The 24543-nt window shown below is 38.4% G+C and overlaps 1 protein-coding gene across 6 annotated transcripts in view; it reads left to right on the top strand.

Moving 5' to 3' along the window:
* The window catches only part of COG5 (component of oligomeric golgi complex 5), a 439997-nt gene that overhangs the window by 392846 nt on the left and 22608 nt on the right, over positions 1-24543 (top strand). For all 6 annotated transcript variants that reach the window (XM_036246141.1, XM_036246143.1, XM_036246142.1 and 3 more), the window contains 3 exons: positions 3945-4048; positions 14053-14290; positions 20195-20271. In XM_036246141.1, coding sequence (XP_036102034.1) covers positions 3945-4048; positions 14053-14290; positions 20195-20271 — 419 coding nt within the window. The remainder of the gene's footprint in view (positions 1-3944; positions 4049-14052; positions 14291-20194; positions 20272-24543) is intronic.

Genomic DNA, 24543 nt, shown 5'->3' with positions numbered 1-24543 from the left:
TTCCCAGCAGAGGTATCCTCCTGATTTTTATCTGCCACATGTGGGTGTGGGACCGCTGCTCCTCCTACCAGTCTTGGTGTGGTGGCTGCTTTAATTTCATAGTTGTAGGACTTCCATTCAGCTTGATTTCAGGCGGTTCTGAATGATGGTTGTGTTGCAGTTTAGTTGTAATTTTGATGTGGTTGTGAGAGGAGACAAGTACCACATTTACCTACGCTGCTATCTTGACCAAAAGTCTGGAAACTTTTTTTAAATTTTAAATGGTATTGTTCCATCAGATGGCTTTATCTGAATCTATTGAAATGATCATATGGTTTTACTCCTTTGTTCTGTTAATAAAATACAGGAATTTATTTTCAGATATTAAACTGATCATGGTATGTTTCCCTTTTTATGTATTCCTAGATTTGATTTACCTAATGCTTGTTAAAGATTTTTGTATCTGTAGTCATAAGGGATATTGATAATATAGTTTTTTTTCTTGTAATTCTCTGTTTGGTTTTTATATAAAGTTAATACTGACATCACCAATTAGGTATGGAAATGTTTCCTCCTCTTCTATTTTCTGGAAGAATATGTGTAGGATTTGTACTGTTTTCTTCTTTAAATACTTAGTAGAATTCACCCGTGATGCCATCGGGCCTGTAATTTCTTTGTAGAAAGTTTATAACTACACATTTAATTCGTTTACTAGATAAAGAGTTATTTAGGTTATCTGTTTCTTGAGTGAGCTTTGATAGTTTGTGACTTTCTAGGTATTTGTCTATTCATCTAAGTTTTCTAATTAGAATAATGGACATGATATTCTCTTACTGTCCTTTTAATGTCATCAGGACCTATGTTGATAACCTCTTGCTTATTTTTATATTGATTTGTGTTCTCTTTTTTTTCTTGATCAGTTTGGCTAGGGGGTTATCAATTTCATTTTTTCAAAGAACCACCTTTTGGCTTTATCGACTTCCTCTATTGTTTGTGTTCCTATTTCATTGATTTATATTTTTGTCTTTTTTATTTCCTTTAACTTACTTTGGATTTTCTTTGCCCTTTTTTTTTGAAATATATATTTTTTGTTGATTTTAGAGTGAGAGGAAGGGAGAGGGATAGAAAGACACATCGATGACAAAGAACATCAGTCAACTGCCTCCTGCATGCCCCCCACTAGAGATCAGCCCAAAACCAGGGTATGTGATCTGACTGGGAATCGAACTGGGACCTCTCAATCCATCAGATGATGCTCAAATCCACTGAGCCACACTGGCCAGGCTTCTTTGCCTTTAAAAAAAAAATTGAGGCCATATACCTTTGAGTTTTAGACCTTTTCTCCCCCAAAATAAACATTTGAAGTTGTAAATTTTCCTTAGGATATGGTAGAAATAAACAGACAAGAAGATTTCAAGAAGAGTTGGTTTTCTACTCTGAGATAAAGGAATGAGTATGTAACTACACATCCTCCTACAAATAATTGTGAAAAAAATACCCAAAACAAGACAAACAGACAACCTATCAGAGAGCTCTGGAGATGGAGAAAACGCAGGTAGTTTTAGAGGAATGTAGAAATCTAGAGCAAACAACAAGAAGAGAGTGAGTTTTCCATTTTTTGTAATTTTGCTCTAAGAGTGACTACAGTCATGGCAGAGGCAAGGCTGGGTATTTAACACTCAGAGAAAAACAAAACAAAATGAAACCAGCAGACTTTCAGGTTAAAGGAACATAGGGAAAGAGCCCTGGTTCAACCAGGGCTGCTAGAAAATGAGAGGCAAACTTCGGAAAGGAGAGAACCAGAGAAGAAAACCTAATTCTCTGTTCCAAGTCAGAATGAGTCTTCATTTGACTCATCAACCATGAATGTACAGAGAGAACTAAAAGTAGTCTTTGAAAATAAAGCTAAAGGAACTGAACTAAGGCATGGCCAACTACAGGTATGTCAGTGTACAGATTAAGTCTAATCAAGCTAATTAATTGCTAAAGAAACATCATCACTCTTAGCAATATTAAAAAATACTGAGTGTATACAATATAACATTAACAGTGTTCAGGATATATTTAAAATTACTGCATATACAGAATGCTAGAAAATGTTATCATTCTCAAGGGAAAAGACAGTCAACATCTGTCAACCTTGAGATAACCCAAATTCTACAATTATCAGGCAAGAATTTCAGTGAGGTAAAGAAAAAAATGCTAATAATAAATACAATAATAGGAAATTGTATTATAATAATTAAAATTGTGGAAAAAACAACAAATGAGCCTTGGCCGGTGTGACTCAGTTGCTTGTGCATTGCCTTGTGTTCTGAGAGGTCTCTGGTTCGCTTCCCAGTCAGGGCACATGTCTGGATTGCAGACTTGATCCCCAGTAGGGGGCATGCAGGAGGCAGCTCAATATTTCTCTTTCATTGATGTTTCTCTCTCTTTCTCCCTCTCCTTTTCTCTCTGTCTCTAAAATCAATAAAAACGTATTTTTTTAAAAATGAAAATTTGTTTCTCTTTTCAGAGTATCTTCATTCTATCTTCTCATGTCTATTTTGTATTGCCTGTGATTTGGTTCAGGTGCTTACCATTTTGCACTTGTACTACTACCATGTCCTCATGCTGTTAGTCTAATTTACGCAGTCTGCTATCCAACATGATTTTTCCCAAATTCAAACTTTTAACCACATTTTTACATTGCCAAAAACCCATCATTGATTCCCCAGTCCCTTCAGGATAAACTCCGAACTCCTTAGCAGCCTACACAGAGTACACCTGCTGCCTGGCTCTCCTCCCCATAGGCAGGCCCCTCACACTTATCTTTGTTGAATGCTTGCAGTTCCCCAAATACATCAGCTTCCTCAGGCTCTTCTACCTTTAAATATAAGTTCTCATAACCCCACCCTGTGTCAAGTAGTTCTCACCTATTTGTCCTTTGAAATTCAGTGCAAGCAACACGTATTTGATTTCAAATCCTCTCAGTATAAGTTGGGGATCTCTCTCAAGATCCCATAGCACTCTGTAGAGCCCTGATATCACTATCACTTGTTATTTATTGTCACTAGATTTCGAGCTCCTCAAGGGCTATAGATGACATTTAGTAATTTATTGAATAAGGGTCCTATTTAAACTTTTTCATTGGTTGAAATCATCTGTATGAGCCGAAGCCATCTATCTTCATTCTGTGTATAATCATCATTGAATCATATATAATATACTTAAATTTTAGATTTTGACTGTTTACCGAGGCCCAGTCAATATTTTCACACTGAAACCCCATAACTAAGGTCTTAGGTCTTATATAGCCTAACCAATGATTATACCTCACTCTTGAACAGTTTGTCAGTCTCAGTACTATTGACATTTTAGTTCTTTGTTGTGCGGCATTATGCGGTAGGATGTCTAGCAGCATCTCTAGCCTCTACCCACTAGATGCTAGTAATAAGACCTTTGCCCACCCCACATGTTTGCAAATGTCTCTCCAAACATTTTCGGATGAGGGAACCAAATTCCCCCAGCTAAGAATCACTACTGTAAAATTCTAATTCATGAAATGCCTAATGTTCTGCCCTATAAGAATCACCAGTATATTTATTATATTCACTCTGGTTACAAGCATATGATATTGTTCCAATTTTGAAGAATCAGTTTTGGTCTTGCCTCACTCTTTTCAGAAAATGTAAATGGTGTGCTCATTTGATCTTTACTTCATAGTGGCACTACTCTCTTTATCTAAAATGAGAGGAGTGGTAGAGGAGATTTTTCAGTGCCGTGTTGTACAAATATTAAGCTTTAAAAATTATTTCTGACAGTAGTTAGGGAGAGGAGCAGACTTCTATTGAGTTATTATCATTAAACTGTATATAGTTTGAATTTGATATAATACAAAAACTTTTAGTCCAACTACTACCCACATCAGATTTCTTTCTGTTAGTTTTCTTTAATTTTGCCTTTCCTTCCTTTTTTCTTTTCAGACGATTCATGTTCTTATGGGAAATGCTGTGCAACCCTTACTGACTTCAGTGGGAGATGCTATAGAGGCCATAATCATCACCATGCATCAAGAAGATTTTTCTGGGTAATGACTTTAAACCAAAATTTTTACTAGCCATTTTTGCATTTGTTTTTTATTCCCTCCTCCATCCCTACTCTCTAAAGTCTCCTAACATCTAGGGCTTCTTCCTCTTGTGACAGAAAGGGTTGGCCTCCAACCTTATTTTGTTTTAGTCATTGTAAGGACCATTAGCAGATGAAATTTTTTTCAGTTCTTGTTTTCATCATTTCTTTCCTGTCATTGAAACATAGAATCATTAACATCTCTAGGACTCAGCTTGGCACTTCAGGACTTTTGGTAGTCTGTACCATCTTCTTTTTCCAGTTGTATCTTTTTCTTTACTTCTCACAAACACTGTGCACTTGAGTTCTGGCATAGGCATGGTATTCCCTGTGTAAAATCCAAATCCTGCTCTGTTTTTGAGGGCAATCTCCTTTCAACCTCTCCCAGAGGGATTTTCCTTTCTTGGAGTTTTGTGACAGTCTAATCTGGCCATATCACACCTAACATTTTGGTATTCCATAGCTATTTCATATGTATACTGCTTATCAATATCTTATTATCTTGAGAATAAGAATCATAGTTCCTCACCCAGTCTTTATTGCAGTCTTTTTTAAGTAGAGTAACATGATTTTGACTCAGTGTATTAGAAAACCTTTTATGGAGAATTTGGAATAGTTATTGTCCACCTAAGAAACGTCCAAACCTATAGACAATTTTTATAAAAACATATTTAAGCCAAAGAATGGATACACCTGAAAGCAAGATCTGAACAGACTGAGATAAATGTTCCCTAGAAGAACAGCTTGCAGTTTTTCTTATGTGTTTGAAATTAAGAAGGGAGCCCAGCCAGTGTGGCTCAGTGGTTGAGCATCAAGCCATGGAACAAGAGGTCACTGGTTCAGTTCCCAGCCAGGGCACATGCCCAGATTGTGGGCCAAATCCTAAGTAGGGGGATATACAGGAGGCAGCCAATTGATGTTCTCTCTCATCAATGTTTCTATCTCTCTCTCTCCTTCTCCCTTCCTCTTTCTCTCAAATCGATAAAGAAAAGAAATTAAGGAGGAAACATAAAGAAGAATACATGAAGGTGTGGGTAGCAACATGGAGGCTTACAAAGTAGTTAAGATTATATGCTGTCTTGCCCTGGCTGCTGTGGCTCCATGTACCTAAGGGTCTTGGGTTTGATTCCTGATCAAGAGTATGTACCTTGGTTGCAGGTTTGATTTCCGGCCCCAGTTGAGGCATGTATGGGAGGCAATCAATCTATGTGTCTCTCTCCCATTGATGTTTCTCTATCTCTCTTTCTCTTCTCCGCCCTCCATCCATTCCACTCTCCCTAAAAATCAATGGAAAAAAATATCCTTGGGTGAGGATTAACATCAACAACAAAAAATCGGAAAAAAACCCCACAAAGGCATGTTAACCTAGATATACAGAAACAATGTTTAGGGCTTACTTAAAGCAAAGAAAAATCTCTTACTACAGTGATAACCCCCGGGGCATGACTAACCATTATAATTTGCCCAGTTAGGAATTTATGATCATTGCACTCTATGATAGATACTACTTTCCATAGAATCCTTTTCACCCACATTATTAACACATGCCCAGGGTGATTTAAAAAAAAAAATTTAATCACACATTTAAATATTAAATGTAGATATATATTTTACACTCTTAGTTCATATTTAGTTACTATTTTGAACTGTCCTGTTTCTCTTTATATTCATGTTGTTTAAAAGAATATTAAACAATTAAACTGTGTTAAATTGCCAGCCACTAGTCTATTTGTGGAAAAATTGTGTGATTATTATACTGTCCTTTAATTTCAAATAATTTATCACTTCATTTACAAAGTATTTTTTGATGAGTGAAAGGTTAGTATGTATTTTTATTTTATTTTTAAATATATTTTTATTTATTTTTTTAGAGAGAAAGGAAGGGAGAGAGAGAAACATCGATGTGAGAGAGACACATCGATTGACTGTCTCCTGCATGCTCCCCAATGGGGACTCAGTCCACAACCCAGGCATGTGCCCTAACCAGGAATCGAACTGGGACCTCTCAGTCCATGGGACAACGCTTAATCCACTGAGCCACACCTGCTAGGCGTTAGTTTCTTTTTTTTTATTATTCTCACCCAAGGACATTTTTCCATTTTTTGTTCAGATAGAGTGGGAAGGAAAGAGAGAAAGAGAGAGAGAGAGAGAGAGAGAAACATTGATGCGAAAGGAACACATCAAGTGGCTGCCTCCCACATGACCCAACCAGCGCTGGGGACAAACTGCAGCTGAGGTATGTGCCCTTAGTGGGAACCAAACCCGGGTCTTTCTGGACCGCAGGCTGACACTCTAACTGCTGAGCGAAACTGACCAGGGCTAGTCTTTATTTTTAATAATGGTAGGGCCCAGCCTGCGTGGCTCAGTGGTTGAGCATCGACCCATGCACCAAGAAGAGGTCCCTGGTTTGATTTCCAGACAGGGCACATGCCCAGGTTGTGGGCCCAATCCCCAGTGCGGGGCATGCAGGAGATGGCCAAACAATGTTCTGTCTTATCGATGTTTCTATTTTTTATCCTCACTCAAAGACATCCTTCCATTTTTGCTCATATAGTGTGTGTGGCGGGAGAGATAGAGATAGAGATAGAGAGAGAGAGAGAGAGAGAGAGAGAGAGAGAGAGAGAGAGAGAAACATCAACATGAAAGGGACACATTGAGTAGCTGCCTCCTGCATGACACCAACCAGGGCCAGGGAGCAGTCACAACCGAGGTACATGCCATTGACTGGAATCGAACCCGTGACTCACTGGTCCATGGGTTGACGCTCCAACTGTTGAACCAAACCAGCCAGGCCTCCCTTTCCATTTTGATGCTTGTTTCTTTTGCTGTACAGAAGCTTTTTAGTTTGATGTAGTCCATGCATTTATTCATTTTTTTCCTTTGTTTCTCTTGCCTTAGGCATTATACCTGAAAATTCTGCTGCATGTGATGTCTGAAATTTTGTTGCCTACATTTTCTTCTAGGATTTTTATGGATTCACAAGTCACATTTAAGTCTTTTATCCATTTTGAGTTTATTCTTGTGTATGGTGTACGTTGGTGGTCTAGCTTCATTTTTTTGCATGTAGCTGTCAAATTTTCACACCACCATTTATTGAAGAGGCTGTCTTTACTCCACTGTATGCTCTTGCCACCTTTGTCAAATATATAAATTGAGCATAATGACATAGGTCAATTCTGGTTCCTCTGTTCTGTTCCATTGATCTATATGCTTATTCTTGTGCCAGTACCAGGCTGTTTTGAATACAGTGGCTTTGTAGTATAACCTGATATCTGGTATTGTGATCCCTCCTACTTTGTTCTTCTTTTTCAAGATTTGTATGGCTATTCAGGGTCTTCTTTGGTTCCATATAAACTTTTGGAGTGTTTGTTCTGTGAAACACTATGAAATATGTTGTTGGTATTTTGATGGGGATTGCATTGAATTTATAGATTGTTTTGGGTAGTGTGGACATTTTAATGGTGTTAATTCTTCCAATCCATGAATAAAGTATATGCTTCCTCTTTTTTCAATGACCTGTAGTGTTCTGCAAATAGGTCCTTTACTTCTTTGGTTAAGTTTATTCCTAGGTATCTTAATTTTTTGGCCACAATGGTAAATGGGATTTTTTTTTAGTTTCTCTTTCTGTGAGTTCTTTGTTTATGTATAAGAATGCTGTTGATTTCTTGACATTGATTCTGTATCATGTTTCTTTGCCAAATTCTTTTATTAAATCTAGTAGATTTTTGATGGAGTATTTAGGGTTTTCTATGTATAAGATCATGTCATCTGCAAATAATAACAGTTTCACTTCCTCCTTTGCATTTGGGATCCCTTTTATGTTTTCTTCATGTCTAATTGCTGTGGCTAAAACTTCCAGTACTATGTTAAATAAGAGTGGTGAAAGCGGGCATCCTTGTCTTGTTCCTGTTCTTAGGGAAAATGCTTTTGGTTTTTGTCCATTGAGTATGATGTTGGCTGTAGGTTTTTCATAAATAGACTTTATTATGTCAAGATATACTCCCTCTATTCCCACATTGCTGACATTTTTATCAGACATGGGTACTGGATTTTGTTGACTGCTTTTTTAGCATCTGTTGATATGACTGTATGGTTTTTATCTTTCATTTTGTTTATTTTTTATTACATTTATTGATTTGTGTATATTGTACCAGCCTTGCATTCCTGGGATGAATCGCACTTGGTCATCATGCATAATTTTTTTTGATGTATTGCTAGATCTGTTTTACTAACACTTTGTTAAGGATTTTGGCATCTGTTCATCAAGGATATTGGCCTGTAGTTTTATTTCTTTGTAGTGTCTTGATCTGGTTTTAGAATTGGAATTATGTCTTCTGTCTTCTTGGATTTTTTGGAATAGTTTGAGGAGAATGTGTGTTAGATCTTCTTCAAATGTTCAGTAAAAATCCCCCACGAAGCCATCCAGGCCTGGGTTTTGGTTTGCTGGGAGTTTTTTATTTATTTATTTATTTCCTTTATAGATTTTAGAGACAGAGGGAGAGAAAGAGAGAGAGAGAAACATCGATGAGAAAGAACATCTAAAAGCTGCCTCCTGCATGCCCCCCACTGAGGATTTAGCCCACAACCTGGGCATGTGCTATGACCAGGAATCGAACTGGTGAACTCTTGGTACATAGGTCAACGCTCAACCACTGTGCCACACCCGCTGGGGTGCTGGGAGTTTCTTGATTACATCTTCAATGTCCTCTGTTGTTATTGTTCTGTTCAAGTTTTCTCTCTCTTCCCAGTTCAATTTTGGGAGACTATGTGTTTCTAGATATTTGTCCATTTCGCCTAGATTGTCCAATTTGTTGGCGTATAATTGTTCGTAGTATGTTTTGTTTTGTTTTTTTGTTCAGGTAGGACATTTTTCTATTTTTTGTTCAGGTAGAGTGGGAGGGAGAGAGTGGAACAGAGAGAGAGAGAGAAACATCGATGTGAAAGGAACACATCGAGTGGCTGCCACCCGCACAACCGACCAGGGCCGGGGACAAACTGCAACCGAGGTACGTGCCCTTAGCGGGAACCGAACCCGGGTCTCTCAGGACCGCAGGCCGACACTCCAACCGCTGAGCCAAACCGGCCAGGGCATGTTTTAATGATCCTTTGTATTTCCGTGGTATTTCTGCTGTGATCATTACTATTTCTTTTCCTTCTACTTGCTCTAGGTTTTCCTTTTTTTTTTTATCCTCACTCGAGGACATTTTTGCATTTATCTTCAGATAGAGCAGGAGGGAGAGAGTGGGAAGAAAGAGAGATAAGCAACGATGGGAGAGAGATACATTGACTGGTTGCCACCCACACAACCCGAACAGGGGCCAAGGGCAAACTGAAGTACGTGCCCTTAGTAGGAACTGAACCCGGGACTCTCTGGTCCGGGAGCTGATGTTCCATCTGCTGAGCCAAACCGGCCAGCACAGGTTTTTCTTTTTGTTTACGTTCTAGTTCTTTAAGTTGTAGGATTAGAAAGTCAATTAGGAATCTTGTTTCTTGAGGTAGGCCTGTAGTGCTGTGAACTTCCCTCTCAGGACTGTTTTCACTGCGTCCTATAGATTTTGTGTTGTGTGTTCATTTTCATTGGTTTCTAGGAAGTTTTTAATTTCTTCCTTGATCTCCTCGGTAACCCATTCATTATTTAATAACATGCTATTTGTCCTCCATGTGTTTCAATGTTTTTGTGTGTTTTTGTTGCAGTTGATTTCTAGTTTCTTGCCATTGTGATCTGAGAAGATGTTTGATATGATTTAAGTCTTTTTGAATTTGTAGAGACTTACTTTATGTCCTAACAAGTGATCTGTATTCAAGACTGTCCTGTGTATACTTGAGAAGATTGTATATTCTGCAGCTTTGGGGGAAATGTTCTATAAATATCAGTTAAGTCCAACTGCTCTTGTTCATCACTTAAGGACTGTGTGTCCTTGTTAATTTTTTGTCCAGAAGATCTATCCAGTGGGGTGTTAATGTCACCTACTATGATTGTATTGCTATTGATCTCTCCCTTGAAGTCCTCCAAAAGTTTTGAAATATATTTTGGTGCTCCTGTGTTTGGTGCATATATGGTTACGAGGCTTATATCCTCTTGTTGGATTGATCCCTTTAATATTAGGTAGTGACCTTCTTTGGCCCTCGTTTTGAAGTCTATCTTATAAGATGTGAGTATTGGTACACCAGCTTCTTTTTCATTTCCATTTGCTTGGAAAAATTGTTTTCATCCCTTCACTTTCACCTTGTGTGAGTCTTTTGTTGTGAGGTAGGTCTCTTGTAGACAGCATATATATGGTCATGTTTTCTTACCCAATCAGCTACCCTTGTCTTTTGATTGGAGCATTTACACCATTTACATTTAAGGTTATTATCGATAGATACTTAGTTGCCATTTTTATTTTATTCCTCTGTTCCTCTCTCTCTCTCTCCATTTCTTCTTCTTACAAGAGTCCCTTTAGCATTTCATGCAATTCTGGTTTGGTCCCTTTAGGTTGTTTTTGTTTGTTTGTTCTTTGTCTGTGAAGCTCTTTATTTCACCTTCAATTTTGAATGATAGCCTTGCTGGATAGAGTAGTCTTTGATTCAGTCCCTTGCCTTTCATTGCTTTATATACTTCATGCCCCTCCCTTCTGGCCTACATTGTTTCTATTGAGAAATCAACTGGCAGTCTAATAGGGGCTCCCTTGTAGGTAACTTTCTGTCTCTCTCTTGCTTCCTTTAAGATTCTTTCTTTGTCTTTAATGTTTTCCATTTTAATTATGATGTGTCTAGCTGTGAGTCTTTTGGGGTTCATCTTGCTTGGGACTCTCTGTGTTTCCTGGACTTGTGTGACACTTTTCTTCACCAAATTAGGGAAGTTTTCTGTCATTATTTCTTCAAACAGCTTATTTATTCCTTTCTCGGATTCTTCTCCTTCCTCTGTGATGTGAATGTTATTACGTCTCGTATTGTCCCAAAGCTCCCTTAAACTCTCCTCCTGCTTTTTAATTTTTTTTACCCATTTGCTGCTCTATTTGGGTGGGTTTTTTTTCTACCATGTCTTCTAACTTGCTGATTCAGTCTTCAGCTTCTTCTAATCTACTGTTAAATCCTTCCAAGGTGTTTTTCATATCAGCTATGTCATGTCATTCTTTATTTCCACTTGATCTTTATTCTACCTTTTTTTTAATGCTGATGTAGTTCTCACTAAATTGTTTGAGCATCCTTAAAATCATTGTTTTGTATTCTTTATCTGACAAATTGTTTTCTTCTATTTTATGTAGTTTCTTTTCTGGTGATTCCTCCTTTTCTTTCATTTAGGTGTTGTTTCTTTGTTTCACCATGTTTTCAGTCTGGTCATTCTAGGCTCAGTGAGGGATGTTGCAATGTGTAGGCAGGTTGATGTGTATCAAATAAGGCTGCTGCGCCTCCCAGATTCTTTTGGTGTGTGGCGCCTCTTGCCTGCTGTGGCTCCTAGAAGATTGACAACTGGCGGCTAGTACTGTTCTGCTGTGGTAGGCCAGGCTGCGTTCCATGGGTCCAGCTGGTATTCTGCTGGGGCATGTTGTTCCTGCCAGTGCTCTGCTAGGATGCACTTCTGCCTGGTGGGGCTCAACTTCTGGTCAGTCACTGCTGGTGCTGCTAGGGGTGAGTGTCAGCTCCTGGTTTTTGCTTCTGCTGCCCCTGCTGCTGCTGTTGCCAGGAGGTGCTCTCAGTTCCCAATACTCTGCTGTTGTTGGTGGTTGAGGATGTTCGGCTCCCAGGACTTTGCTGCTGCTGGGGGAGGGTCTCCATTCCAAATCTGCTGCTGCTGTTGTCAGGGGCTGGTGTCAGCTGCCCAAGCCTTGCTGCTTCTTGGGCTGGGGCACCACTCCTGATCAACCTCTGCTAATGCTGCTGGGATGGGTCTCAGCTGCTGATCTGTGCTGCTGCTTCCTGGGGATGGGTGTCCACTCTTTTTTTTTTTCTTTTCCTTTTTTCTTTTTATCTTTATTGTTGAATGTATTACAGATGTTCCTCATTTTTCCCCCATTGACCCCCTCCTCCCCACTCCCACCCCTCTCCTGCCTTTTCCCACACTGTTGTCTGTGTCAATTGGTTATGCATATATGCATATAAGTTCTTTGGTTTATTTCTTCCCACCCCCACCCCCTTCTCTTTAAGGTTTTTCAGTCTAGCAACCAATTGGTACTTCTTTAATCCCTTCACGTTTTTCACCATTTCCCCAAACCCCCTCCCATCTGGCAACCAACAAAATGTTCTCTGTATCTATGAGAATGTTTCAGTTCTGCCTGTTCATTTTGTTTGTAGTTTCCATTGTCAATAGATATGTATTCATTGCCATTTTGTTTGTTTATATATTTTATCTTTTTCTTCAAAAAGACCCTTCAACATTTCTTATAATAAGGGTTTGGTGGTGATGAACTCCTTTAACTTTTTCTTATCTGGGAAACTCTTTATATTGCCATCGATTCTAAATGACAGCTTTGCAGGATAGAGTAATCTTGGTTGTAGGTTCTTGCTTTTCATCACTCTGAATATTTCTTGCCACTCCCTTCTGGCCTGCAAAGTTTGTTTTGTGAAATCAGCTGACAGTCTAATGGGAACCCCCTTGTAGGTAACTAACTGCTTTTCTCTTGCTGCTTGTAAGATTCTCTCTTTGTCTTGAACCTTTTGCATTTTGATGATGATGTGTCTTGGTGTGGGCTTCTTGGGGTTCATCTTGTTTGGGACTCTCTGTGCTTTCTGGACTTGTATGTCTATTTCCTCCACCAAATTAGGGAAGTTTTCTGCCATTATTGTTTCCGATAGGTTTTCGATTTCTTGTTCTCTCTCCTCTCCTTCTGGCACCCCCAAGATGCAAATGTTGGCACGTTTTTTGCTGTTTTGATTGGGTGTTTTTTTGTTTCCTTATATTCCAAATCGATGGTTTGCTTCTTGGCTTTACCTACTCTACTATTGAATCTATATAAATTATTCTTTATTTCAGTTAGTGCCTCCTTCATTTCTGACTGTGCATCCTTCATTTCTGACTGGTCCTTTTTCATGCTCTTGAGGCCCTCACTAAGTTCACTGAGGTTCTCACTAAGTTCATTGAGCATCTTTATAATCAGTATTTTGAAGTCAGCATCTATTAGGTTGCTTATCTCCATTTTGCTTATCTCCATTCTTTTAATATATTTTAAAGAGCAATTATAAACATTTATAAAATTATAAATAGTATTTTGTAGAGCATCAGCTGGCATCATCTATTGATCCAAATTAAAGCCTTTTCAAACATCATCAACTGGGAGGAAAAATTATATACAACGTGTATTGTTACATAAACAATTCCACAGTCAGAATTCTACTATTGGACGGATCAGATTAAATAGTACCATAGCAGAAATATCTCTGCCAAGAATTTGTTTGGGAATGGCAGCATTTACTGCCATTACAAAGTGTAAAATGCTATTTTAGGATCCATTATCCACTTATTCACTAACCAGGTAAAACATATGAGTGGATAAAGAATTATAAATCTGGGAGAGACCTTAGAGGTCAGAGTGTGCATAAGACACTCACGTGAATTATATAAGACAAATGGTTGTCTCTTTTATTTTTAATACTCTTTAGGTACCCTGGCCAGGTAGCTCAGTTGGTTAGAGTGCTATCCCAATACGCCAAGGTTGTGGGTTTGATCTCCAGTCAGGGCACATATAAGAAACACCAATGTATGCATAAATAAGTGGAACAATAAATTGATGTTTCTCTCTCTTTCTTCCTCTCTCTTTAAAATCAATCAGTAAAAAAAATTTTTTTAATCTTTCGTTAAATGGATTCTACGATTCCTTCAGTAATCTTCCTAGCATTGTTTTATACCTTTTAACTCTTAGCAAAAATAAACAATGCCTTTTCTACACCATAAGGGGAAAAAATTGCTTAGGTTTGATACGTTGAAGGAGGAACAAAAGTCGAATAGTTCTTTTAGTACATTGGCTGTTTTTTTGTGTTTTTTTGCAGGTCATTAACCGGCTCAGGAAAGCCTGATGTTCCTTGTTCTCTATATATGAAAGAGCTTCAAGGTTTCATTGCCAGAGTTATGAGTGACTACTTTAAGCACTTTGAATGCTTGGATTTTGTCTTTGACAACACTGAAGCTATTGCCCAAAGAGCAATTGAACTTTTTATCCGCAATGCCAGTCTCATAAGACCTCTTGGTGAAGGTGGGAAAATGCGACTTGCTGCTGATTTTGCACAGGTAAATTGATGCATAGCTACACACAGGAAAACATTTCAGACTCAATATTATCTGTTAAATAAAAGATTAAATATGTATTTGTCAGTGTTTTAAAGAGATGAAGTATGAAAAAAATTTATTTAAATCTAATTGGTGTAAAAAAAAAAAAAAAAGTTTAAAGGTGCTTTCATACCAGTTAATTCATAGTAGATTATTCCCCTTGAATTTAACAAAAGAATCATCACTCATCTTTGATACTTCACGGTGAAGGTAAAGTTGCTCACTTCACTGTAAAGCAACATTTCCCTCTTTTATGTAATATGGGGTTTTTTAACTATTTTGCTATCTCACCAGAATAGGGCAGTACTGATAAGAGTAATTGCTAGAAAATAATGTAGACAATGAAATTTATCCTTCAAACACTGTAAAGGGGCTGTCTATTGTCATGTAAAGAGAAAGAACTCCAGCACATCTGTAACCCTCTGGTGGCCAGCTCAACATTCCAAGACAGTGTTCTAATTCCTATAGATGCACTGTGGGCTAGGTAGATAAAAGAGTATGAGTATTGGGGCCTCAGTATTAAATGGAGTACCTTTTTTTCTTATATATGGCCAGCTTGAAATCATTCCAAGTTATGTGATGTGGAAGAGGTAAAATGACATTAACAACCATAATCAGCTTTTATAGAAAGGGTTTGTTTGGGGGTTTTTTTATCCTTTAATACATATTTTTAAGAATTTTAATGGTATCAGAGGCAAAGAGAAACATCTCAAACATCCACTTTTATTAAAATTCAGAAACAGATAATTTGCATTTACATAGCATATCAAGGTGAAATCATTTTTAAGCCTTTCAAAGCTGTTAGCTTTACTAATCTAAATAGTTATTCAAATGGGTTGTTCATAGTGGTTTCCCAGATTCCTCCTGCTTATAAAAATAAACAGATTTTTTTTGATCCTCACCCGAGGACATTTTTTCATTTTTTGTTCAGATAGAGTGGGAGGGAGAGAGAGGAAAAGAGGGAAAGAGAGCGAGAAACATTGACGTGAAAGGGACACATCGAGATGGCTGCCATCCACACGACCAACCAGGGCCGGGGACAAACTGCAACTGAGGTATACGCCCTTATCGGGAACCAAACCCGGGTCTCTCTGGACCACAGGCCGACACTCTAACCGCTGAGCCAAACCGGCCAGGGCAAGATAAACACAGATTTTAATGTCCCTATTTCTTCCTGTGTGTATCTATGAGCAAGTCTTGGTATATTCTTCCTGCACGGAGAAAAGGATGAGGCAGGCTGCTTGTACCAGGATGGTGGTTGTCTGACACTCCCTCATACCTGATAGAGCCACAAAAAGGAACCAAGTACATAACCTAATGTTTAGAGAGATGGGCTCTTTGCATATCAGTTTGTCTAGAAATAAGTAATTTTTATCCCCAAATGATATGCCAGAGGCCAATAGACCATAATAAAGAGTTTCTTTTGGGAAATATGCCTTTGGTAGCCTTAACGTGAAAATAGAAATTAATTGTTACCATTAAGGTAGCTCCTTTTACCTTTCCCATTTTTATCAGCTTCATTCTCAGGCACCTGTATATTTTGCTTTGTGATTACAGGTAAACTTATGCTTCAAGAGAATTATATATAAATATTGTTTTATTTGTTCCTTACTGGGCTTATAGATTGTTATTGAAATGAAGACACAGGGATGTACCGAGACCTGCTCTTATTTATTAAAATTGTTGTGAGCTATATTCAAATGAATGTCTATTCTTCTTTTGCCCTTTCCTTCTTAATTTTGTTTCTTCTTTTTCTATCCTCTTCTCTCCCCTGGGCTCCATCTCTGCATTCTACTCCAGCTAGTTCTTGAGTCACTTTCCTGGAGGCAACACTTCAAGTCCAGTTAGAGTGTCAGCAAAGCAGGAGATGGTCAGAGCCAGAGTGCTATAAGAAGAAGGCTTTTTGTTTTTGCTTTTTATTTTAATATGTTCCTATGAGTCTTGAAAGATGGAAAGCATTTGTTAAACCCTTCCAACTGCAGCAAGCACCTGCTCCAAATGCACAGATAGCACCCAGTGGCGGGCTGAGCTCCCACCTTTCTGAAACTGCATCATTCAGAATTTTATTTGGCACTCTTTCTTTTTAAAGACATGTTGCCCAATAAACCAAACCTTTTCTCAGGCTCTTTCCCTTCATGTAAATGAAGCTCTTACATGCTCCAAGGCATTCTATGTTTTTCATTTCTTAAATATAGAGAGAAAAGGCATTTATAACACAGCATTTTCTCAGTGTTAACAGTATATTTTCCAGTCCTGCAGTGACATTGGTTGCCACAGTCTGTGTGGTGCTGATTTCTTGATTCACTTCTGTACATTGTCCCCCAGTTTTAGAACATCCCTCCATTTACCTTTGGAAATGTCTTCCTGGTCCTGTGAGTAGTGGACACAGAAAAGACATGTGGAAGTACTATCATTATCATGTTTGTGACCAGTAATTTTGGCAAATATTATGCAGCTGTTATATTATCTCTCACCCATATTTTAAAAAATTAAAGTGAATTTGGAGTTTTTATTTGAGTCACTTTCCTGGAGGTATTTGATGTCTTTCCACAGCCACAATTATGTGTTGTTGTACCTCAGTTTTCAGAATCTTACTTGGGTGGAAGTATTCTTCTGGAGTCAGTGAAAACACTTAGATAGCATCACCCTGACATTTATATTCATGACAGGCATCAACTATGGACTAGAAAGCCTTACACTGCCTCATTATTGAACGTTCTAGCAATTTGTATTCCAAATTAAACAAAGCCATTGAGGCCACTGGAATCAGGAATACACAAACCCTTTGTGGGTTTGAAAAGACTTCTTGTGAGAAAAGTGCCTGCTATTCAGGCGTAAATAACAGAAAAAGACATTGCTCAAGAAGAGACCACTGGAGTATATTTGGGAATACTGATTATCTGGCATAAAGTCCAACTAAAAAGACAGATGATTATATATTTTAAAGATTTCTTTAGGAATCCTAAGTTCTTCCCACTGGCACTATTGCACAGGTGAGAGAACGTAGTTGCAGGGTGCCATCTGTAGGGTTGGTGGTGAGGAAGTACCCAACACAGTTCTCTAGGAATCAGGCCACGGCACAAAGTGATTTCTTACGGGTAATTAATTCCTTACTGTGCCCACATGGTCTCTGTGTCTACACTCATCACAACGCAGTTCCAAAGCACTTATTTGTCCAAGGCCACAGGGCTCTGCTGATTCCAAAACTCTTCAGGGACTTGTCCACAATGTCCTCTGAAGCACATACTTCCTTTGCTTCTCTGTTACATTTCTGCCTTGAGGGAATGGATGACTATTGAATTAAATCATTTACTCAGTAGTACTACCAGCAGTTTCTACTTGTAGGTCTTCTGGTGTTCTTCAAGTATACATTTATATCTACAGTTCATTTTTTTTTTTTGCCTAGAAATACAAACTTAGAAAAGAAAACAGAATAATCAAGATTCTAATTTCTCTTCTAATTCCTATTGCTTTTTCTCATGAACATGTCAGGGCAGGAGTGTCCTAGGAGCATCCAGAGATGCCCTGTGGTTAACCAAATGTCTATGATAGGTAAGGAGCAGCTATATAATTAGTTCACTAGGCCTGCAGCTGACCACTCTTTCCCTCCAAACCAAGCTGAGAGAGGCAGCTGCACATGCCATTTAAAACTAACACTCCTGCCCTTCAGAAACATGACCTTTATTATATAATGGAATTCTGGCAGAAGAAAATGGTTTTCAGTACCCTAGAGCTTCTTAATGGATGAAAAATTAATTTTAAGCTCTTAACATTTTGAAATTGTCATATGGCATAGAAATCTCCTTCATTGTCCTAGATTATACAGCCATTCGAGGTCATATTCTTTTGTGTTGTAATATTTTCCCCAGCCACTTATTTGTATTCATGAAAAATACTTTACATAAATTCATTGTGTGAAAAGCCATCATACATACACACACAGAGATAGTATATGATTGGAATTACCAAATAATCACATTTTTACTTTGTGCTCAAGTGTAAAGTAAATGACATGTTCTGAAGAAAACCAGAAACTCCACAGAGTGAAGACACTAAACAGGCCCCACACAACAGCCCATCACCCACTGTCTTTTGAGTTGAGCACCAGCTCAAAGCTGCTCTGTTCTGCAATATAGGCAAAAATTCTGACTCTTCTTTCTGAAATTTTACTGTTTTTATTTATTTATTCTTCTCTATTTTAGCAAGTTTTTTAAAACTGAGTTTTCCTCTAGGACATATAGTGTATACTCTATGTCTATGTTAAGAGAGAAATCCACCTGTCCAGAAGTCACCCTCAAGATGATCTCAAGGACGCTGCCCTTTATTTCTCTCCTAAACTCAGTTCATACAGTTGATACCATATGTCCTTTTGCTGAATAATTGAGTGTGTGTGTCTGTGTGCATATATGTATACACACAGACACAGACACCTTTCTTATGATTGTTTTGATTAATAATCGTTTTGATTAATAATTGTTTAGATAAATATATATCCTCTTCTTCACTAAGTTTGAGAGAGCTCCTTGAAGGCAAGACAGTCTAATTCATCTGCTCATCCCCATGTCTAGCTTCATGCCTACATTGAATAGGGAGTCAAAAATCTTTCTCAAAAGAAGTATTGTTTAGGTCTCCATAGTCTACTAATGGCAAGGAGATTTGAAAAGTTTTTTAGGCCTGGTCAGTGTAGCTCAGTGGTTGAGCATTGACCCATGCACCAAGAGGTTGCCAGTTCGATTCCCGGTCAGGGCACATTCCCGGGATATGGGCCTGATCTCCAGTGGGGGGCATGCAGGAGGCGGCCAATCAGTGTTCTCGCTCATTGATGTTTCTATCTCTCTCTCCCTCTCCTTTCCTCTCTCTCTAAATCAATAAAGAAAAAAAATTTTTCTTTTTTAAAAAAGTTTTTCAGAAGGTTGGCCAGCAAGATGGAAGCCTCTAGTTTCCTTTTGTATATATTTTTTAAAGAAAGATGCTGCATTACCAGGGAGCAGCCTTTTTTTTCAGCTATTTTCTAAACGATTTTTTACTAGGATCTTCTTTATAGCAACAGCTGAGAAATAGTGTTATCTGAGTGCCATACATGCAAAAACTTAGCTTATGCAATTGGTAGATAAAGAACAGGTAGCCTAAAACTCCAATTAATGACAAAATTTCCAATCAATGGAAGAAAATAAAGAGAATTGAAACCAATAGTTGCTGAATTATTGAGTCAGAATGCAAATTAATGTACTAATCATTTAAACTGGAGAAAGTTTTTAAAATACTGATAATTGTCATGCATTATATATGCCATATACACAGTGCTTTGTGAAATTATTTATTTGCATGATTTTATTAAGTAGATATTATCTCCACTTGACAAATAAGAAACCGGAGACTTAAAGAAGTTAAGTTCAGGGCCACACACTAGTCATTGCAGATTGGAATTCTTACACAGATGTGCTGCCTCCAGAGTCAGTGCTTTCAACCACTTGGGCCAGCCCAATAAAAATGGTCATTATTTATATTTAATATAAGGCTTATTATGCCTACTTAAAGTATAGGCACACAATTAGTCTTGAAAACCTTCTTTTTTTCGGACTATTTTAATGGAACAAAGGTCTAAACTTTCTCCTCTTACATAACAAAAAATGTTTTTCTATTTTCTAGAAGGAATTGTTTCACTTTATGCACCTTTACTAAGTAAGTGCAAAAATTATCTAAGTTCTTATCTTTTAATAAATTTGGTTTACTTTTAAAACATGCGTCACAGTCAAGATAAAATTGACTTTAGTGCAAGCTACAACTTTCTATGAACCAGGTTTGGCCCAGTTCACCTTAGGATTCAGACATTAAAGTTATGAGTATTATTTTGTAATATTTCAGATGGAGTTGGCTGTGGGTCCATTCTGCAGAAGAGTATCTGATTTAGGAAAGTCCTATCGAATGCTGAGATCATTCAGGTGAGACATAATTCTGTTGTTAATATATATATATCCTATTAGCAAAAAAATCCTTTTCTCCTATTTATGTTGAACTATATGAAATTGTCAATATTTAACCATTTTGTTACCTGTAACAATGTTAGCTTCATATGGTTCATCTCAAAAGTTATTATGTAAACCAGAAACCTGCATAGAATTACATGCAATGACTAATGAGTGTATATGTGTGTTCTTTTTGAGTTACAAGTCACAAGATTGAGGTGGTAAATTTTATTGTGCTCTTTCTAGGGTAATTTTTAATTTCCATTTTTACAGAAATATATTGAATACTAATACCAGATAGTTCATAATTATACAGACATCTTTTTCTGAAATTTTTATTAATTCATTTATCATTTTCAATCCATTCTACTTCTAAATAGGTCATAGGTTACATTCTATAACAAAAATATTGAATAGAGTATTAAAAGAACTGTTTAGTGATGAAATATAGTGAGCAACTGTAAGTGTAGTAGATAATTTAGACTAAAGATGGCTAGTGTAGTTGAGCACAAAATTTAGAATATACTAGTTCAAAAAGAAAAACAAGTTCATTCATACTCATGATATAATATACCAATTTAATGGGAAAATCCTTTTCAGTGCTGAAAGACTAGTGTCTTCGAGAGCAGATTATAGAAGATAAAATGTTCATATGGCTATTTGTTCAGTAAACCAGACCTTCCCAAACTTTTTCACATCATGACACACAGAGAAAAATGTATACATTCAAAGAGATGACTGAGGAGATCACCATAATACTTATCACCATTTTGTGACCACAGCACACCAGATGGGAGGCCTTCATATAAACTATCCAAAATGTCCAACAGCATACAGAGTGGGGCAAAAGAATGTTTAGAGTTATGAGTATGTGAAACAATTTTTTCTTGTATTGTAATTTATTAATTATTGTATTATTTTCCATGTGAGCAACTGTAAACCTACTTTTGCTCCACCTTGTATAATGTTGTTTGAATGTATTTCTATGAAGATAAGGTAAGAGCCCTGGTGATTCCCTGAGGCCCTGCCCCACCCAACTTTCAGGCCCACTCAAGTTGTTTTAAATGGGTTTACCATAGGATTGGCCTGCTTTGACTCCTGCTTCAGATTTTCCTAAATTCACTCAAACAAGCAGCATTTGGCCACAGGGAGCCCCTTACCTCTCACTAAGTGGCCCCAGGCCCAGCACTAGAAGCAGCCAGTCTTGGTTCACAACTTGGCTTTTCCTGGGCACCGCCAAGCCCAGCACAAGAAGCAGCCATCTGCAGATTGCTTTGTAGCTTATGCCTGGTGACCCTGGGTAGAACACAGGCAGTGGCTGACCTTGCCCCAGAGCCAGCACACCCAGTGGACTTCAGACCACATTGAAACACCGCCACCCAACCACATCCACAAGTGACTCACTCAATGAAAGGACTCAGTGGGTACCAGAGTCCTGATGAAGTAAGACTAGTTCTGTGTGGTGGGCCCCTACACAGCTGATCCTCCAAGGTAGTCAGAGGCCAGTGGTCAGTGGGCACAGCCAGTCCTTGCAGCTGATCAGCCTGAGTAAATCTCTCCTACTGACATGCCAACAGGAATCAATTCAATTACAACAGAAGGGCGTACAGTCCACACTAGGGGTGCACCTCAAGGGCCCAGCTGGGGTGATCACGGAGGCTGTGCCACTGGATCCTACAAGACACCTACCACAATAGGCCACCCTACAAAGCCTAGGAAACATAGCAACTCTACCTAATACAATCACAGTGAGGCAGCTAAAATGAGGAGACAAAGAAATATGTCCCAAATGAAAGAAAAGAACAAAACTCCAGAAAAAGAATTAAACAAAATAGAGATAAGCAATCAATCAGATGCAGAGTTCAAAACAGTGGTTATATGGTTGGTTAAGAAACTTGGTGAGACATTCAAGGAACTTAGTGAGACCTCCAAGGAACTTCGTGAGAACATCAACAACATGAAAAAGGACCAGTCAGAAATGAAGGAAGCACTAACTGAAATAAAGAATAATTTACAGCCCTGGCCGGTTTCCTCAATTGTTAGAGCATTGGCTCACAGACAAGAGAGTCCTGGGTTTAATTCCTGCTAAGGGCACGTACCTCGGTTGCAGTTTGTCCCTGGCCCTGGTTGGGGTCATGTGTTTGCAGCCACTGGATGTGTCTGTCTCACACTGATGTTTCTCTTTTCCTCCTTCTCTCCCTCCCACTCTATCTAAAGATAAATGTAAAAATGTTCTCAAGTGAGGATGAAAAAAAAAAAAAGGAATTATTTACAGGGAATCAATAGTAGAGTAGGTAAAGCCAAGAAGCAAACCATCAATTTGGAATATATGGAAGCAAAAAACACCAGATCAGAATAGCAGAGGAAAAAAAGAATCCAAGAAAATGAGAATAGTGTAAGGAGCCTCTGGGCCGACTTCAAGCATACCAATGCAGTCTCTGTTGGACTGCTGGGGGTCGGCACAATGCAATGAACTACAAGCACACGCTGGTAGGAGTGAGGGGGAGCATAGCAAGGGAGAAAATGCTCCAGATCTCTGGATACAGCCCAATTTATTTGCAGATTGGTTCCCCAAGTTACATACAGATTTATGTAAATTATTTCCTTGAGATGATGTCTCTGCAAAACATACAGCCTAGCCTTAGCCTTGTCTCTTGCTTTTTACTGTGGAAAGAGACTTCAAAGCTAAAAAATAACAAACCCAGACACTCCTGAGTTCTATAACTCATTGGCCACACAAGGTGGTGTTCCAACCTTTGTCATGTAAACCTTCTTATTCACATGCAAACGAAGCTTCCAGGCAACTTTCCTTCCTTCCAGTCAAACCTGTCTGTCCACACACACACTTTGATCCTAGGCTGGCCAGGTTGTGAGAATGTATATCAAAGGTTACAGATCGTCCATCCACCAACCCCCCATCCCTACATGCGAACATTAGCATCATGGGGGTGCCAGAAGGAAAAGAGAGAGAGCAAAAAATTGAAAACTTATTTGAAAAAATAATGACAGAAAACTTTCCTAACTTTGTGAAGGAAACAGACATACAAGTCCAGAAAGCACAGAGTCCCAAACAAGATGAACCCAAAGAGGTCCACACCAAGACACATCATCATTAAAATGCAAAAGTTTAAGAAAAAGAGAGAGACTCTCAAAAGCAGCAAGAGAAAAGCATTTAGTTACCTACGAAGAGCTCCCATAAGTCTGTCAGCCGATTTCTTAAAAGAAACTGCAAGACAGGAGGCAGTGGCAAGAAATATTTAAAGTGATGAAAAGCAAGGACCTACAACCAAGATTACTCTATCCTGCAAAGTTATCATTTGAATCAATGGCCATATAAAGAGTTTTCAAGACAAGAAAAAGCTAACGCAGTTCATCACCACCAAACCAATATTATATAAAATGTTGACATGTCTCCTTGAAAAAGAAGAAGATAAAAAAATATGAACAAGCCCTGGCCAGTTTGGCTCAGCGGTTGGAGCATTGGCCTGCGGTCCGGAGAGACCAGGGTTCAGCTCCTGCTAGGGGCGCATACCTTGGTTGCGGTTTGTCCCCGGCCCTGGTTAGTCGTGCGGGTGGCAACCACTCAATGTGTTCCTTTCACGTCGATGTTTCTCTCTCTCTCTCTCCCTCTGTCTTCCTCTCTCTCCCTCCCACTCTATCTGAACAAAAAAATGGAAAAATGTCCTCGGGTAAGGATAAAAAAATATATATATATATATATATATATATATATGAACAATAAAATGGCAATAAATACATATCTATCAACAATTGAATCTACAAAGAAAATGAGCAAGCAGAACAGAAACAGACTCATAGATACAGAGAACTTTTCATTGATTGCCAGATGGGAGGGAGATTGGGGAGATGGGTGAAAAAGATGAAGGGATTAAGAAGTACAAATTGATTGTTAGACTGATGAACCTCAAAGGGAAATGGGGAAGTAGGGTGGGAAGAGAGAAACCAAAGAACTTATATGCATATATTCATAACCAATAGACACAGACAGTAGTGTGGGGAAAGCAGGAGGGGGACATGATTGGGGAAGAGGGGCTCGAGGGGGAAAAAAAGAGGGACATCTGTAATAAATTCAACAATAAAGATAAGTTGTTTTTTTTTGTTTGTTTGTTTTTGTTTTTTCTCTGGACCGCAGGCCGACACTGTAACCGCTGAGCCAAACCAGCCAGGGCTGTTTTTGTTTTTTAAAGATAAGTTTTTTTTTAAAAAAGGCCCTGGCCAGCTTAGAGC

The sequence above is a fragment of the Molossus molossus genome, unplaced genomic scaffold, assembly GCF_014108415.1.
Source record: "Molossus molossus isolate mMolMol1 unplaced genomic scaffold, mMolMol1.p scaffold_m16_p_7, whole genome shotgun sequence".
Lineage (NCBI taxonomy): Eukaryota > Metazoa > Chordata > Mammalia > Chiroptera > Molossidae > Molossus > Molossus molossus.
This window is presented reverse-complemented; position numbering and strand designations above follow the sequence as displayed.